The sequence below is a fragment of the Thamnophis elegans genome, chromosome 17, assembly GCF_009769535.1.
Source record: "Thamnophis elegans isolate rThaEle1 chromosome 17, rThaEle1.pri, whole genome shotgun sequence".
Lineage (NCBI taxonomy): Eukaryota > Metazoa > Chordata > Lepidosauria > Squamata > Colubridae > Thamnophis > Thamnophis elegans.
This window is the reverse complement of record NC_045557.1, coordinates 10,309,395-10,324,816: the sequence shown is the minus strand read 5'-3', so window position 1 is coordinate 10,324,816 and position 15,422 is coordinate 10,309,395. Positions and strand designations below refer to the sequence as shown.

The 15,422-nt window shown below is 48.9% G+C and overlaps 1 protein-coding gene across 1 annotated transcript in view; it reads right to left on the bottom strand.

Annotated features, from left to right (window-relative positions):
• The window catches only part of LOC116520166 (neurexin-2-like), a 181,670-nt gene that overhangs the window by 16,152 nt on the left and 150,096 nt on the right, over positions 1-15,422 (bottom strand). The window contains exon 11 of the mRNA XM_032234317.1: positions 3,326-3,404. Coding sequence (XP_032090208.1) covers positions 3,326-3,404 — 79 coding nt within the window. The remainder of the gene's footprint in view (positions 1-3,325; positions 3,405-15,422) is intronic.

Below are 15,422 nucleotides of genomic sequence, written 5' to 3'. Positions count from 1 at the left end.
TTGTGCATTATTAAGGGATATATCAAGGAGCCATCCTCCTTATTAAATCTGAAAATTGTGAAATCGGGATCAGTTAAACCGATGGTCTACTGTGTGGTTCACACTTACGACCGATGCAGGAACCTCGTGATCATGTGATCAAAATTCAAATGCTTGGCAACTGGTTCATATTTATGACGGTTGCAGCAGTGGTGAAATTCAAATTTTTTTACTACCAGTTCTGTGGGAGTGGCTTGGTGGGCATGGCCGGGAAGGATACTGCAAACTTCCCTTTCCCTCCCACTTCAGGGGAAGGATACTGCAAAATCCCCAATCCCTCCCCACTCCAGGGGAAGGATACTGCAAAATCCCCATTCCCTCCCCACTCCAGGGGAAGGATACTGCAAAATCCCCATTCCCTCCGCACTCCAGGGGAAGGATACTGCAAAATCCCCATTCCCTCCCCACTCCAGGGGAAGGATACTGCAAAATCCCCATTCCCTCCCCACTTCAGGGGAAGGATACTGCAAATCCCCAATCCCTGCCCACTCCAGGGGAAGGATACTGCAAAATCCCCATTCCCTCCCCACTCCAGGGGAAGGATACTGCAAAATCCCCAATCCCTCCCCACTCCAGGGGAAGGATACTGCAAAATCCCCATTCCCTCCCCACTCCAGGGGAAGGATACTGCAAAATCCCCATTCCCTCCCCACTCCAGGGGAAGGATACTGCAAAATCCCCATTCCCTCCCCACTTCAGGGGAAGGATACTGCAAATCCCCAATCCCTGCCCACTCCAGGGGAAGGATACTGCAAAATCCCCATTCCCTCCCCACTCCAGGGGAAGGATACTGCAAAATCCCCATTCCCTCCCCACTTCAAGGAGCCGAGGTGGCGCAGTGGTTAAATGCAGCACTGCAGGCTACTTCAGCTGACTGCAGTTCTGCAGTTCGCCTGTTCAAATCTCACCGGCTCAGGGTTGACTCAGCCTTCCATCCTTCCGAGGTGGGTAAAATGAGGACCCGGATTGTTGTTGGGGGCAATATGCTGACTCTGTAAACCGCTTAGAGAGGGCTGAAAGCCCTATGAAGCGGTATATAAGTCTAACTGCTATTGCTATTCAGGGGAAGGATACTGCAAAATCCCCATTTCCTCCTGACTTCAGGGGAAGGATACTGCAAAATCCCCATTCCCTCCTGACTTCAGGGGAAGGATACTGCAAAATCCCCATTCCCTCCCCACTCCAGGGGAAGGATACTGCAAAATCCCCATTCCCTCCCCACTTCAGTTTCCCTCCTTGAAACTTCCCTGACAATGAGAACAATTAATCAGCTTGCCTCCGGGAGTTGTGGCTGCTCCCTCACTGGAGGTTTCTAAGAAGAGACTGGACAGCCATTGGTCTGAAACGGTGGAGGGTCTCCTGGTTGAGAAGAAGTTGGACTAGAAGACCTCCAAGGTCCCTTCCAACACTGTTATTCTATGTTCCATTCCTATTCCATTCCATTCCATTCTGAATTCTACTCTATTCTATACTCAATATTATTTTCTATATTCTATTCCTATATTCTATTCTATTCTATTCTATTCCATTCTATTCTATTTCCTCTATTCCTATTATATTCTCTATTCTATTCTGTTTTTTCTCTTATTCTGAGTTCTATTCTATTCTACACTCAATATTATTTTCTATATTCTATTCTATTCTATATTATTTTCTCTATCCTCTTCTGAATTTTATTTTATTCTACACTATATTATTTTCTCTATTCTATTCTATTCTATTCTACTCTACTCTAATTTAACTTTACTGTACTCCTACCTTGCACTCTGTACTGGGCCACTGAATTAAGCCCCGTGAGATTTCTTTCGTTTGCACATGGCAAGCCTGCAAGCACAACCATTCTCCGCATTAACCCAAGTTCTTGGTTTAGTGTAGTGTGTGAAGCCTGCTAGAACGGTGGGGATAATAAGTGTATCCCTGTTCCCAGTTTTGAAGCATCCAAAGGCCTTGAAGAGTAGTCTCATTTATTTATTCAATGTATACACCCACCCACCCCGAATTAGTGACTCAACTCCCTATACTGGGCATGGGCTGGACTGGATGGTCTCCAGGGGTCCTTTCAAGCCGGGCGTTTTATGTTTCTATCGCTCTAGAAAGGCCTGCCAGCTTCCTTTCTATTCTATTTTTAGGTGGTGTCGGAGAATGCTTTCATTCCACAGGATCTTTCCTGCTTGATCTTTTATGTTTCAAAGGTAAGGCCAGAGTCCTTTGTAAAAAAATATCATTGTGCCTTTTAATGCTTTTTCTTTTGATGTTTTCTGTGTTCTTTGATCTTTAAATATTGATGGAGCCATCTCTCTCTCTCTCTCTCTCTATATATATATATATATATATATATTATATTGCTACAGTTGCAACATAATTATTATCGTCGCTATTGTCAGATTTTTTTTTAAAAAAAGCAGAATACAATTAACAGGATCTCTGCTAACTGGTGTTTTTACCCACTTTTCCACTTCTCAGTAGATTTTAAAGGCTGAGGACCAGGAGCTTGATTTTTAAAAAGCGACACGGCTGCTGATTTGCAGGGCCCTGGGATTTTGTGCGTAGGGGATGCGACTGCAGGGAGCAGAAGAACATCTTGTGCAGGTGTGTGAATTTTCGTGTGTGTTTAAAGACAAAAGAAAAGAAGAGAGGAGAGTTGGAAGGGAAAGAGGATAGAATTAGAGGAGGGAAAGGGTATAGGAGGAGAGGGGAGGGGAGGAGAGAGGGGAAGGATAGAAAAGGAGAGGAGGGTGGGAAGGGAAAGGGGATAGAATTAGAGGAAATGAGAGAGGGAAAGAGAGGAGAGGGAAGGGGAGGAGAGAGGGAAAGGGGATAATAGGAGAGGAGAGAGGAGGGGAAGGGAAAGGAGAAGAGAGAGGAAGGGAAAGGAGAGAGGGGAAGGGGATAGAAGAGAGGAGAAGAGCGAGGGAAAGGGGATAGAAGGAGAAGAGAGAGGAAGGGGAAGGAGAGAGGGGAAGGGGATAGAAGAGAGGAGAGGAGAGAGGGGAAGGGAAAGGAGAGAGGGGAAGGGAAAGGAGAGAGGGGAAGGGAGAGAAAGGGAGGGGAGAGAAGAAAGAAGGGAAGAGACGAGAAGAGAAAATGCAGGAAGGAGGAGGAGGTAGATGTGGTGCCCAACTGCAACTGGAGCTCCCGGATTTGCAAAAAAGTCACCTGCTTGAGTCTCTGCACAGAGAGACCCCCCCCCCCAACTCATCCCTGGGGCTTAGGCAAGGCTGGGGCAATCCCTCCCACTCCTGACTCGGGGGGTGTCCCGGGGCAGCGAGGATGGAAAAAGACCCACCGGTACTCGGCTCGCATTCCTCCAAATCTTCATCGTCGCTGGGACACTCGGCCGAAGCCACCAGCAAGTCGTCTGAATTCTGGAGAGAGGGAGAGAAAGGCCTGGCGGTCAGCAGGGAGAGGGAAATCCTCCGGCCTACGTAGGACACCCCACATCCCTCCCTTCCTCCCATCCAACTGGGTTTTTTTGTTCTTTTCTTTGAAGATCTGCCCTTCGCTGGCACAAATTTCCAAGTTTTTGTTAGGATTGAAATCCCCCCTCCCAACTTTGTAAGGTCCTGTGTCTCCCCAAAATAAGACCTACCTGCAAAATAAGCCCTAGTCTGATTTTAAGTGTGCATCTAACATAAGCCCTAAACCCACCCACCCACCCAGGGAATGTGGTGGCTCAGGGGCTGAGACGCTGAGCTTGTTGATCAGAAAGGTCGGCAGTTTGGCGGTTCGAATCCCTAGCGCCGCATAACAGAGTGAGCTCCCGTGACTTGTGCCAGCTTCTGCCAACCTAGCCGTTCAAAAGCAGGTAAAAAATGCAAGTAGAAAAATAGGAGCCACCTTTGGTGGGAAGGGAACAGCATTCTGTGCACCTTCGGCGTTGAGTCATGCCGGCCACATCCCCCCTACGCCTCTGCCTGCTGCTTGGATAGGGAATCAACTCACCTGCAGTGTGTGGACTGCACAGCAGGGACCAGACGCCCAGCTGGGCTGATCACCCTGAAATCGTGTTTTCCCCAAAATAAGCCCTAGGGTTTATTTTGGAGGCCCAAAAATATACAACCAGGTCTTATTGTCGGGGAAACGTGGTAGGTTGGGCTAGGAAAGGGTAGCCCAAAGTGGCTTCCAGGGACTGAAGGAGGGCTTCAGCCAGGCCCCTGTCCATTTGTCTATGCTTCTGGACAAATGGACAGGTGTCCTCACCCAGTTTTCCCAGCCTGCACTCCTGTCCACATGAAATAACACCCCTCTGCACCTGCCTGTGATGTCCCAGATCTGATCTAGATCAATCAATCAAAATAGAGTTGGAAGGGATCTTGGGAGGTTTTCTACCCCACCCCACCCCCCACTCAAACAGGGGACCCTTCTCTCCTTTCCCATTCTCCCCCTCCCCTTCCGAATTATACAGTTGTCCCGGAGTCATGGGATCACGTTTTGAGACCTTCCGACAAGCAAAATCAATGGGAAAACCACATTCACTTAACAACCGTATTATTAACTTGATGAGTGCAGTGATTCACTTAACAACTGTGGCCAGAAAGGTCATCAAATGGGGCAAAAAAACCTGCTTAACAAATGCCTCACTTAGCAACAGAAATGTTTGGCTTATATGTGGTTGTAATGCATTCTTGACTTTAAAGTGTGCACGGATGTTGTGTTGACGCCGAGGACACAGACAAAGCTCTAAGTCAGTGTTTCTCAACCTTGGCAACTTGAAGATGACGGACTTCAACTCCCAGAATTCCCCAGCCAGCATTCGCTGGCTGGGGAATTCTGGGAATTGAAGTCCGGGCATCTTCAAGTTGCCAAGGTTGAGAAACACTGCTCTAAGTGGCCTCAACGACCTTCTAAAAAGATGCAAATGACCAGCTTTCTGCAAGGAGTATAAACTCTTCCCTTCCCCACCATCCAGCCAGAGCTGAAGAAGCTTCTTAGATGAGAAGAGAAACGTCTTTAAAGAAGACACAAATAAACCTCCAAGTGGCCTCAACGACCCTCTAAAAAGGAGGCAAATGACCAGCTGCCTGCAAGGAGGATCAATCCTTCCCTTCCCCACCATCCAGTCAGAGCTGAAGAAGCTTCTTGGATGGGAATTGAAACATCTTCAAAGAAGACAGAAATGACCCTCCAAGAGGCCTCAATGACCCTCTAAAAGGATGCAAATGACCAGAAGAAGAATATAAATCCTTCCGTTCTCCACCATCCAAGTCAGAGCTGAAGAAGCTTCTTGGATGAGAAGCGAAACCTCTTCAGAGAAAAACCAGAAAGCCCGGTTGCCTCTTGAAAAAGCCCCTTTTGGACAACTAGGACCTGAAGGTCTGTGAAGCCCCATCGATAATTTAATGAGATGCAACCAAGGCCACATTAACTTCCAAATCTGCAGCTTCATTTTCAGCTTAATTAGTTTAGCTCTGTGGGATATTGATGGTGACTCAATCCAGCCTGGGGGGGGGGGGCTTGTTTGAAAGGCGGTGGGCCTTAGGAACCCCAGTTCAAACCCCCGAAAGCACTGAGGTCCAAATGGGCACAAAAACATTCTCATTTTTTCGGCAGAGCTGTCCTCCTGCCTTTTCTCTTCTCTGCCCCGCAGTGCTCTTGCACAGAGGGGGCAGAATTACTTTTGAAAGGTTCAAAAGCAACGGAGAGCTTTTATTGGAATGATTGAGTTTGTCATCTGCATCTCCATAACTGTCTGGTTTGGCTCTGCAACCCAACAAGGCAGACAGAGACTTCAGAGGAGAATCAGGACTGCAGACAAAACAATGACTACCAACCTGCCTTCCATTGAGGACTTGCACACTGCAGGAGTCAAAAAGAGGGCTGGGGAAATATCTACAGACCCCTCGCATCCTGGACATAAATTGTTTCAACTCCTACCCTCAAAATGACGCTATAGGGCACTGCACACCAGAACAACTAGACACAAGGACAGTTTTCCCCCCGAATGTCATCCCTCTGCTAAACAACTAATTCCCACAACACTGTCAAACTATTTACCAAGACTGTATTCCTATTCTTCTTCTCTTCCTTCCTAGTATCTCTCTCTCTCCACTTATGACTGTAATGATGTTGCTTGTATCTTTCAATTTATATTGTTTTCATTTGTTTCCTAGTACAATTTGATAACTTATTAGTAACCTATGACTCTCACTAAGTGTTGCATCTTATGATTCTTGATGAATGTATTTTATTCTCCTTATGTCCACTGAGAGCATCTGCACCAAAGACAAATCCCTTGTGTGTCCAATCACTCTTGGCCAATAAAGATTCTATTCTATTCCAATTCCTATTCTATTCTCTCCTCTATTCTGTTCTATTCTATTCTATTCTCTCCTCTCCTATTCTATTCTATTGTCTCCTCTCCTCTCCTCTCCATTCTATTCTCTCCTCTATTGTTATTCTATTCTATTCTATTCTATTCTCTCCTCTCCTCTATTCTACTCTCTCCCCTCCCCTTCCCTCCCCTCCATTATATTCTACTCTCTCTATTGTTATTCTATTCTATTCTATTCTCTCCTCTCCTCTATGCTTTTCTATTCCATTCCATTCTCTCCTCTCTTCAGATCTCTCCTCTCTTCAGATGTTCTGTTCACCTACTTTAGTGGACCGGATGTGGCTTTCTGGGAAACGAAGGATTTTTTTAAAAACACCCTTTAAAGTTAAAAAAAAACAACCCAACAAACCAATTACCCACTTTTTATGCCAAAGTACTTATTTATTTAAGCGCCTCGGTCCGATTACTCCCGAGGAACGTCAAAAGAGGGTTATGTTAAAGCACATTAGAGGAGATTAAAACTCAAAACCCCCATGGATTAAAATGGCAAAACGGAACGGCAGGCCTGGCTGCTGCACCATTCATGTGGATGGGGCACCACACCGCCTGTTTGTGCCTGCAACATTGCATCAATATTATAGAATAGAATAGAATAGAATAGAATAGAATAACAGAGTTGGAAGGGACCTTGGAGGTCTTATAGTCCAACCCACTGCTTCAGCAGGAAACCCAGTGTTGGAGCATTCACAACTTCTGGAGGCAACTTCTGTTCCACTGATTCATTGTTCTCACTATCAGGAAATTTCTCCTTAGTTCTAAGTTGCTTCTATCCTTTATTAGTTTTCACCCATTGCTTCTTGTTCTGCCCTCAGGTGCCTTAGAGAATAGCTTGACTCCCAAATCTTTGTGGCAACCCCTAAGATATTGGAAGACTGTTATCCTGTCTCCCCTAGTCCTTCTTTTCATTAAACTAGCCATGCCCAGTTCCTGCAACCGTTCTTCATATGTTTTAGCCTCCAGTCCCCTAATCCTCTTTGTTGTTCTTCTCTGCACTCTTTCCAGAGCCTTCGCATCTTTTTTTCATATCGTGGCGACCAATTATAAAGGTACTTATTAGTTTCCACCCATTGCTTCTTGTTCTGCCTTCAGGTACCTTGGAGAATAGCTTGACTCCCAAATCTTCTTTGTGGCAACCCCTGAGATATTGGAAGACTGCTATCATGTCTCCCCTAGTCCTTCTTTTCATCAAACTAGACCTACCCAGTTCCTGCAACTGTTCTTCATAAGTTTTAGCCTCCAGTCCCCTAATCCTCTTTGTTGTTCTTCTCTGCACTCTTTCTAAAGTCTCCACATCTTTTTTTCATATCGTGGCGACCAATTATAAAGGTACTTATTAGTTTTCATCCATTGCTTCTTGTTCTGTCCTCAGGTGCTTTGGGGAATAGCTTGACTCCCAAATCTTCTTTGGGGCAGCCCCTGAGATATTGGAAGACTGCTATCATGTCTCCCCTAGTCCTTCTTTTCATCAAACTAGACATCCCCAGTTCCTGCAACTGTTCTTCATATGTTTTAGCCCCTAATCCTCTTTGTTGTTCTTCTTTGCACTCTTTCCAGAGCTTTCACATCTTTTTTTCATATCGTGGCGACCAATTATAAAGGTACTCGAAGAGAAGCAAAAATGGGGTTTGGGCTGATTACCAAGATGGGTAAAAATAAAATTAAAGCAGGGATAAATCGCAGCGCCTGCCGAAAAGGGAAACGTGGAGGTGTGACAAACAGACAGCTTGAGGATTGCTCCGTCATGGCATTTGTCAAAACTACACCGGGGATGGGGAGAGAATTGAAAATGCTGCCCTGGGGAGTCCCATCCACCTCTTGCAAAATGGCTGCGGTGGTTGCAAAGAAGAAGAATAGAAATACAGCTGGAAGGGACCTCAGAGGTCTTCTAGTCCAGCCCCCTGCTCAAGCAGGAGACCTTATACTATTTCAGACAGATGGCTGTCCAGTCTTTTCTTAAAAGCCTCTAGGGATGGAGCACCCACAACTTCTGGTGGCAAGTAGTTCCACTGGTTCATTGTTCTCACTGTTAGGAAGTTTCTCCTTAGTTCCAGGCTGCTCCTCTCCCGGATTAGTTTCCATCCGTTGTTCCTTGACTTGCCTTCTGCTGCTTTGGAAAATAAATTGACAGCCCCTCTTCTTTGTGGCAGCCCTCAAATACTGGAAGGCTGCTATCATGTCCCCACCTTCTTTTCTTTAGACTAGCCAGACCCAAATCCTGCAACTGTTCTTTGTATGTTTTAGTCTCCAGGCCTTTAATCATCTTAGTTGCTCTTCTTTCTACACTTTCCCCCCCAAAGTCTCAACATCTTTTTTGTAATGTGAGGACCAAAACTGGCTTCAGTATTCAAGGTGTGGCCTTACGAAGACTTTAGAAATCGGTAGTAATACCAGTTGCAATGGATGGCTGTGAAGGTTGGACCATAAGGAAGGCTGAAGAATGGAGGCCTTTGAACTCTGGTGCTGGAGAAGACTCCTGCATTGAGTCCCTTGGACTGCAAGGCCATCCAACCGGTCAGTCCTAGAGGAGATCCACCCTGGCTGCTCTTTAGAAGGCCGGATCCTGAAGAGGAAACTCAAAGGCTTTGGCCACCTGATGAGAAGGAAGAAGGACTCCCTGGAGAAGAGCCTCATGCTGGGAACGATGGAGGGCAGAAGAAGAAGAAGGGGAGAGAAGGAGGTGGATGGATGGAGTCACCGAAGCAGCAGACGTGAACTTCAATAGACTCCAGAGGATGGTAGAGGACAGGAAGGCCTGGAGGAACGTGGTCCATGGGGTTGCGATGGGTCGGACACAACTTCGCAACTAACAACAATCCCTGACAGAGGGCAGTCCAGTCTCTTCTTGAAAGCCTCCAGGGATGAAGCTCCCACAACTTCTAAAGGCAACTTCTGTTCCATGGGTTGATTGTTCTCACTGTCAAGAAATTCCTCCTTATTTCTCCAGGTTGAATCTCTCCTTGGTCAGTTTCCACCCATTCTTCCTTCTCTGGCCTTCAAAGGTGCCTTGGAGAATAGCTTGACCTTCTCCTCTCAAATATTGGAAGATGCTATCAAGTTTCCCCCTAGTTCTCAACTTGTGATCACAATGGAAAGCCCAAAATTTATGTTGTCAAGTGAGACGCTGAAGTAAGTTTTGCGCCTGTTTGCGACCTTTCTTGCCACAGTTGTTAAGTGAATCACTGCAGTTTGACAAGTTAGTCACCAGATTGTTAAGGGAATCCGGCTTCCCTTATAAAGAGCCAAGGTGGCGCAGTGGTTAAATGCAGCACTGCAGGCTACTGCTAGATCAGCAGGTCAGCGGTTCAAATCTCACCGGCTCAGGGTTGACTCAGCCTTCCATCCTTCCGAGGTGGGTAAAATGAGGACCCAGATTGTTGTTGGGGGCAATATGCTGACTCTCTGTAAACCGCTTAGAGAGGGCTGAAAGGCCTATGAAGCGGTATATAAGTCTACTGCTATTGCTATTGCTATTATTGACTTGGCTCGTCAGAAGGGGATTGCGTGACCTTGGGACACCGCAACGGTCGTAAATGTGAACCAGTTGCCAAGCATCTGAATTTTGATCACACGATCATGGGGATGCTGCAGAGATTGTAATTGCACAAGTCACTTTATTCAGTGCTGTGGTAATGTTGAATGGTCACTGAACAAAGTGTTGTAAGTTGAGGACTACCTGTATGTAAACAGAGAACAAACCCCACTTCCTTCCAACATTGATGATGTTATCCAATTGGGTTATGAAATATCTACAAGAAAACAAACTCAGAGACCACCAAGGGCCCCACAGTCCTCCTCCTCCTCCTCCTCTTCATCCTCTTCTCCACCAACCCTCCTCCCTTCTAGTTAAGGACTACCTGCAATCCCACACTCCTTGCCAGGAGCCAGGAGTGTGGAATTCCTTTTGGTTGCCCTTGCATTGACAAGCGGCGCACCAGGCCTGCAGCCATTTTTTCTTGTGGCTCTCAGGCCTGCCACAATGTCTCTTCTGCTATGCCTTTTCTATGGCGGGAAAACGGGAGGGGGGATTGTACGGTGTTTGATGCGATGTAGCCATAACAACATTCTTTCTCGAAAGCCAAGGTCATCCTTTGTCTCTGCACCTGACCGGAACTGGATAGGTGGAACCGTGGGATGGGCTTGTGGGTGCTGGGCAGGGTCTTGAACTTGCAACTGGGTGGGGAAAACCAGGAAGCCTTCAGATTCGGGTTTCCCCAGATGTGCCAACATGGCTCTCTTCATAAATTGGAACTTTGAGGAATCCTTTGCCTTGGACTCTGATTTAATTTTGGATGCTATTTGGAATCTTGACACGGCTGCAGCATCCCAGCATGTGTGTGTGTGTGTGTATGTGTGTGTGTGTGTGTGTGTGTGTGTGTGTGTGTGAGACGGCCTGTGACCTTCCAGACCGGTTTCCAATGAGCCAAGTCAATGGGGGGAGGGGAACAGGTTTTGCATAACGACCGTGTGATTTGCTTAACAACTGGGGCGGAAAAGGGGATTAAAGCAGGTGCGTCTCACTTAGCCATGGGAATTGCATTCCCCGTTGTGGCCATTACATCGAGGACTGAGAGATTTGCCAGGGGGAGTGGGGGAGAGGCTGGAAACTCCCCATACAAAGGATGTGTGTGTGTGTGTGTGTGTGTGTTTGTCTGCTGCTTTCTGGCAACGTTGCCGCTTTGGGGGAAACGAAAGCCGCCACCGCAGCTGTGGAGCATTTCCAGGGGCCACCTCTCCGCCAGCCAGCTGCCCCACGGACAACAGCACCCCACCCCATTCCTTGTGAGCTCCCTCCCTCCCTAGCCTCCCCCTCCCCGGTTCTCCCTCGCCCCCCTCTTTCTCTTCTCTTCTCACAAAAACCAGGACAGCCTAATTGCTGCTGATGCAGTTGCCATGGCAACCGCAGGAGATGTTCACTTCCCCTCCACCCTTCCTCCCCCCCCCCCCCCAAAAAAAACCTCATCTTGTCTTGCCATCAAAAGAAGGAAAGCCCCAGCCGTCTCTGGGCGAGGCCAGGCAGGTTTGATTTTATTTTATTTCCCCAACTGCTGCAAAGCGGCGAGGAGGGGGACGAATCCTCATCCCCCTCCCCAAAGCATCCCCAAAAGAGAAACCTCTTCCTTGCCCCCCGCCCCCTCCAGGTAGGATTCTCTGAAGCCAGAGGAAGGAAATCTTATTTACATTTATTTTTTGAAAAAGTCCTTCCCTCTTTTTCACGTTGCTTCCCAAAGGCTGGGGAAGGGGCTACAAAGACCACCACCACCCCCGGCTCAATCCAGCTGTGGGCTCTCTCAGCTGCACGCTTGTCTTTCCAGGCCAAAATAAATAAGCTTTAAATGGAAAAAGCCTCCCATTTAAATTCCAGATTGGTCAGAAAAGGATTCTGTCAACAAAGCACTCTGTGTGTGTGTGTGTGTGTGTGTGTATCTGTGTGTGTGATGGGGGGGGGGTTTGCCAACAGTGGGAGATGCGCTGCCAGCAGAATTTAGGAGTGAAAACAACCCCTGGATTTTGGGATCCGTTTCGGTGCTGCTCAGAATCTGGCGATACACAGGAAGTCCTCGACTTATGACAGTCTGTTTAGCGACCGTTCCAAAAGGACAACAGCGCTGCGAAAAAGGGACGTGCGGCCGTATTTCGCACTCGCGACCCTTGCAGCCGTCCCCCCGTGGTCATGTCATCAAAATTCAGGTGCTTGGCCACAGGCTCACATTTATGACGGTCGTAATTCTCCCGGGGGTGTGTGAGAAACCCGGATTCGCTTCACAGCCGTCTGACTCACTGAAGTGAGCTCTGCCCCATCTTACGACCTCTTGCCAGTGTTGTGAAGCGAATCGCTGCCGTTGCTAAGTTAGTCACACGGTTCTTAAGTGAATCTGGCTTCCCTAGGGACTTGGTTTGTCGCAAAGGGGGATCCCGGGGGACACTGCGACTGTCGTAAATGCGAGCCGCTTGGGTCAAGCATCCAAATGTAAATAATATGGCCATGGGGATGTGAAAAATGGTCGTAAGTCACTTTTCCCCCCAGTGCCGTTGTAACTTTGAACAGTCACAAAGCGAATGTTTTCCTCAACCTCACACTGAGCTCCTTCTGAGATGCAACCATCTTTGGGACCCCAAAGCTAAAGGCATGGGGGGCAGCCCATGGATTTTGTGTGTTGTGGCCTGTCAGCCGCCAGCCCCTCCAGCAGCCGAATCAGAGGAAGGGGAGGCGGAGGTGTGGGAGGCAGGGTCAGTATCAGGGCAATCTGGGAGCTCCGAGGGGGAAGAGGGAATGGAGCTGGCAGAGAGAGGGGAGGTGGAGCCTGGGCTGTCCGTCAGCCCCCAGATGGAGAGTCAACAGCCCCCAAGTCTGGAGGTGGCTGCTGAGGAAGAGGAGGAGCAGCTGGATCCAGTGCCTGACATGCGGATAGGCAGAGGAGAGGAGAGCAGTGGAAATCTATGGGCCGGTCCTTGGGATGGAAGAGCCACCGTTGCTAGTGAAGCCCCACCCGAGTTCTGGGATCAAAGGCAGGGGGCGGAGATGAATAGATGTGACAGAGGAGAGGAGAACAGAGGAAATCTATGGGCCAGTCCTTGAGATGGAAGAGCCACTGCTGCTAGCGAAGCCCCACCCGAGCTCTGGGGATCAAAGGCAGGGGGCGGAGATGAATAGATGTGGCAGAGAGGAGAGTGGAGGAAATCTATGGGCCGGTCCTTGAGACGGAAGAGCCACTGCTGCTAGCAAAGCCCCACCTGAGCTCTGGGGATCAAAGGCAGGGGGCGGAGATGAATAGATGTGGCAGTGGAGAGGAGAGCAGTGGAAATCTATGGGCCGGTCCTTGGGACAGAAGAGCCACTGCTGCTAGAAAAGCCCCACCTGAGCTCTGGGGATCAAAGGCAGGGGGCGGAGATGAATAGATGTGGCAGTGGAGAGGAGAGCAGTGGAAATCTATGGGCCGGTCCTTGGGACAGAAGAGCCACTGCTGCTAGCAAAGCCCCACCTGAGCTCTGGGGATCAAAGGCAGGGGGCGGAGATGAATAGATGTGGCAGTGGAGAGAAGAGCAGTGGAAATCTATGGGCCGGTCCTTGGGACAGAAGAGCCACTGCTGCTAGAAAAGCCCCACCTGAGCTCTGGGGATAAAAGGAGGGGGCGGAGATGAATAGATGTGACAGAGGAGAGGAGAACAGAGGAAATCTATGGGCCGGTCCTTGGGACGGAAGAGCCACTGCTGCTAGCGAAGCCCCACCCTAACTCTGGGGATAAAAGGCAGGGGGCAGAGATTAATAGATGTGATCGAGGAGAGGAGAGCAGAGGAAATCTATGGGCCGGTCCTTGGGATGGAAGAGCCACCAATGCCAGGTAAAGCCACCCGAGCTCTGGGGAGAAAAGGCAGGGGGTGGAGATGAATAGATGTGACAGACGACTATTCATCTCCCTGCTGGACGGACTTGTTAGCCTTTGGCGAGAGAGACGCTTTTTGCTGGGGCTGCCGGTGCTCCTAATTTCCCTTTTGGGGCCAGTTTCGTGTGCTGGCAAGTCCAGTTGGTTGTTTTCTCAGCTGACCCTTTCCTGGGGTGAAGGCCAAAATGAAGGCGTGCATTGCTGCCTTTCTCCCCTCTCTCTCCCTCCATCGTGCTCGGCCCTTCCTTGGCGCCCGGGGAGGCCCCGGAGGTTCACCAAGTGGGGAAAAGGCTGGCTGAGATGGTTCCCCCGCCGCAAGGTTGGGTTTCCTGCTGCAGCTTTCTGCTTTTTCTTCTCCGTTGGCTCCGGTGGGCCTTGGGCTCCCTTCCCCAGGATCTCACTGGGAACATTTGCAAATGGGGGGGATTTTGGCTCCAGAGCCCTCCTGGCCCCCCTTCCTGGCCAAGGCCTCCTTTGGATCTTCCCTGGCCTCCTTCCTTCCTTCCCCTTCCATCCACACCTCATCACCTTCCCTCCTTCCAAGCTCTCTCCTTCCTTTCTTCCTTCCTCCCCCCCCACTCATACCTCATCTCCTTCCTTCCTATTTCCTTCCTTCCTTTCTTCCCTTCCATCCGCACCTCATCTTCTTCGTTCCTTCCTTCCTGTCCTTCCTTCCTTCCTATTTCCTTCCTTTCTTCCCCTTCCATCCACACCTCATCTCCTTCCTTCCTTCCAAGCTCTCTCCTTCCTTCCTTCCTTCCTTCCTTCCCCCCCCACTCATACCTCATCTCCTTCCTTCCTATTTCCTTCCTTCCTTTCTTCCCTTCCATCCGCACCTCATCTTCTTTGTTCCTTCCTTCCTGTCCTTCCTTCCTTCCTATTTCCTTCCTTTCTTCCCCTTCCATCCACACCTCATCTCCTTCCTTCCTTCCAAGCTCTCTCCTTCCTCCCTCCCTTCCTTCCTTCCTTCCTTCCTTCCCCCTCCACTCATACCTCATCTCCTTCCTTCCTATTTCCTTCCTTCCTTTCTTCCCTTCCATCCGCACCTCATCTTCTTCGTTCCTTCCTTCCTGTCCTTCCTTCCTTCCTATTTCCTTCCTTTCTTCCCCTTCCATCCACACCTCATCTCCTTCCTTCCTTCCAAGCTCTCTCCTTCCTTCCTTCCTTCCTTCCTTCCTTCCTTCCTTCCTTCCTTCCTTCCTTCCTTCCCCCTCCACTCATACCTCATCTCCTTCCTTCCTATTTCCTTCCTTCCTTTCTTCCCTTCCATCCGCACCTCATCTTCTTCGTTCCTTCCTTCCTGTCCTTCCTTCCTTCCTATTTCCTTCCTTTCTTCCCCTTCCATCCACACCTCATCTCCTTCCTTCCTTCCAAGCTCTCTCCTTCCTTCCTTCCTTCCTTCCCCCTCCACTCATACCTCATCTCCTTCCTTCCTATTTCCTTCCTTCCTTTCTTCCCTTCCATCCACACCTCATCTTCTTCGTTCCTTCCTTCCTGGCTATCCTTCCTTCCTATTTCCTTCCTTCCTTCCCCTTCCATCCACACCTCATCTCCTTCCCTCCTTCCAAGCTCTCTCCTTCCTTTCTTCCTTCCTCCCCCCCCCACTCACACCTCATCTCCTTCCTTCCTATTTCCTTCCTTTCTTCCCTTCCATCCACACTTCATCTTCT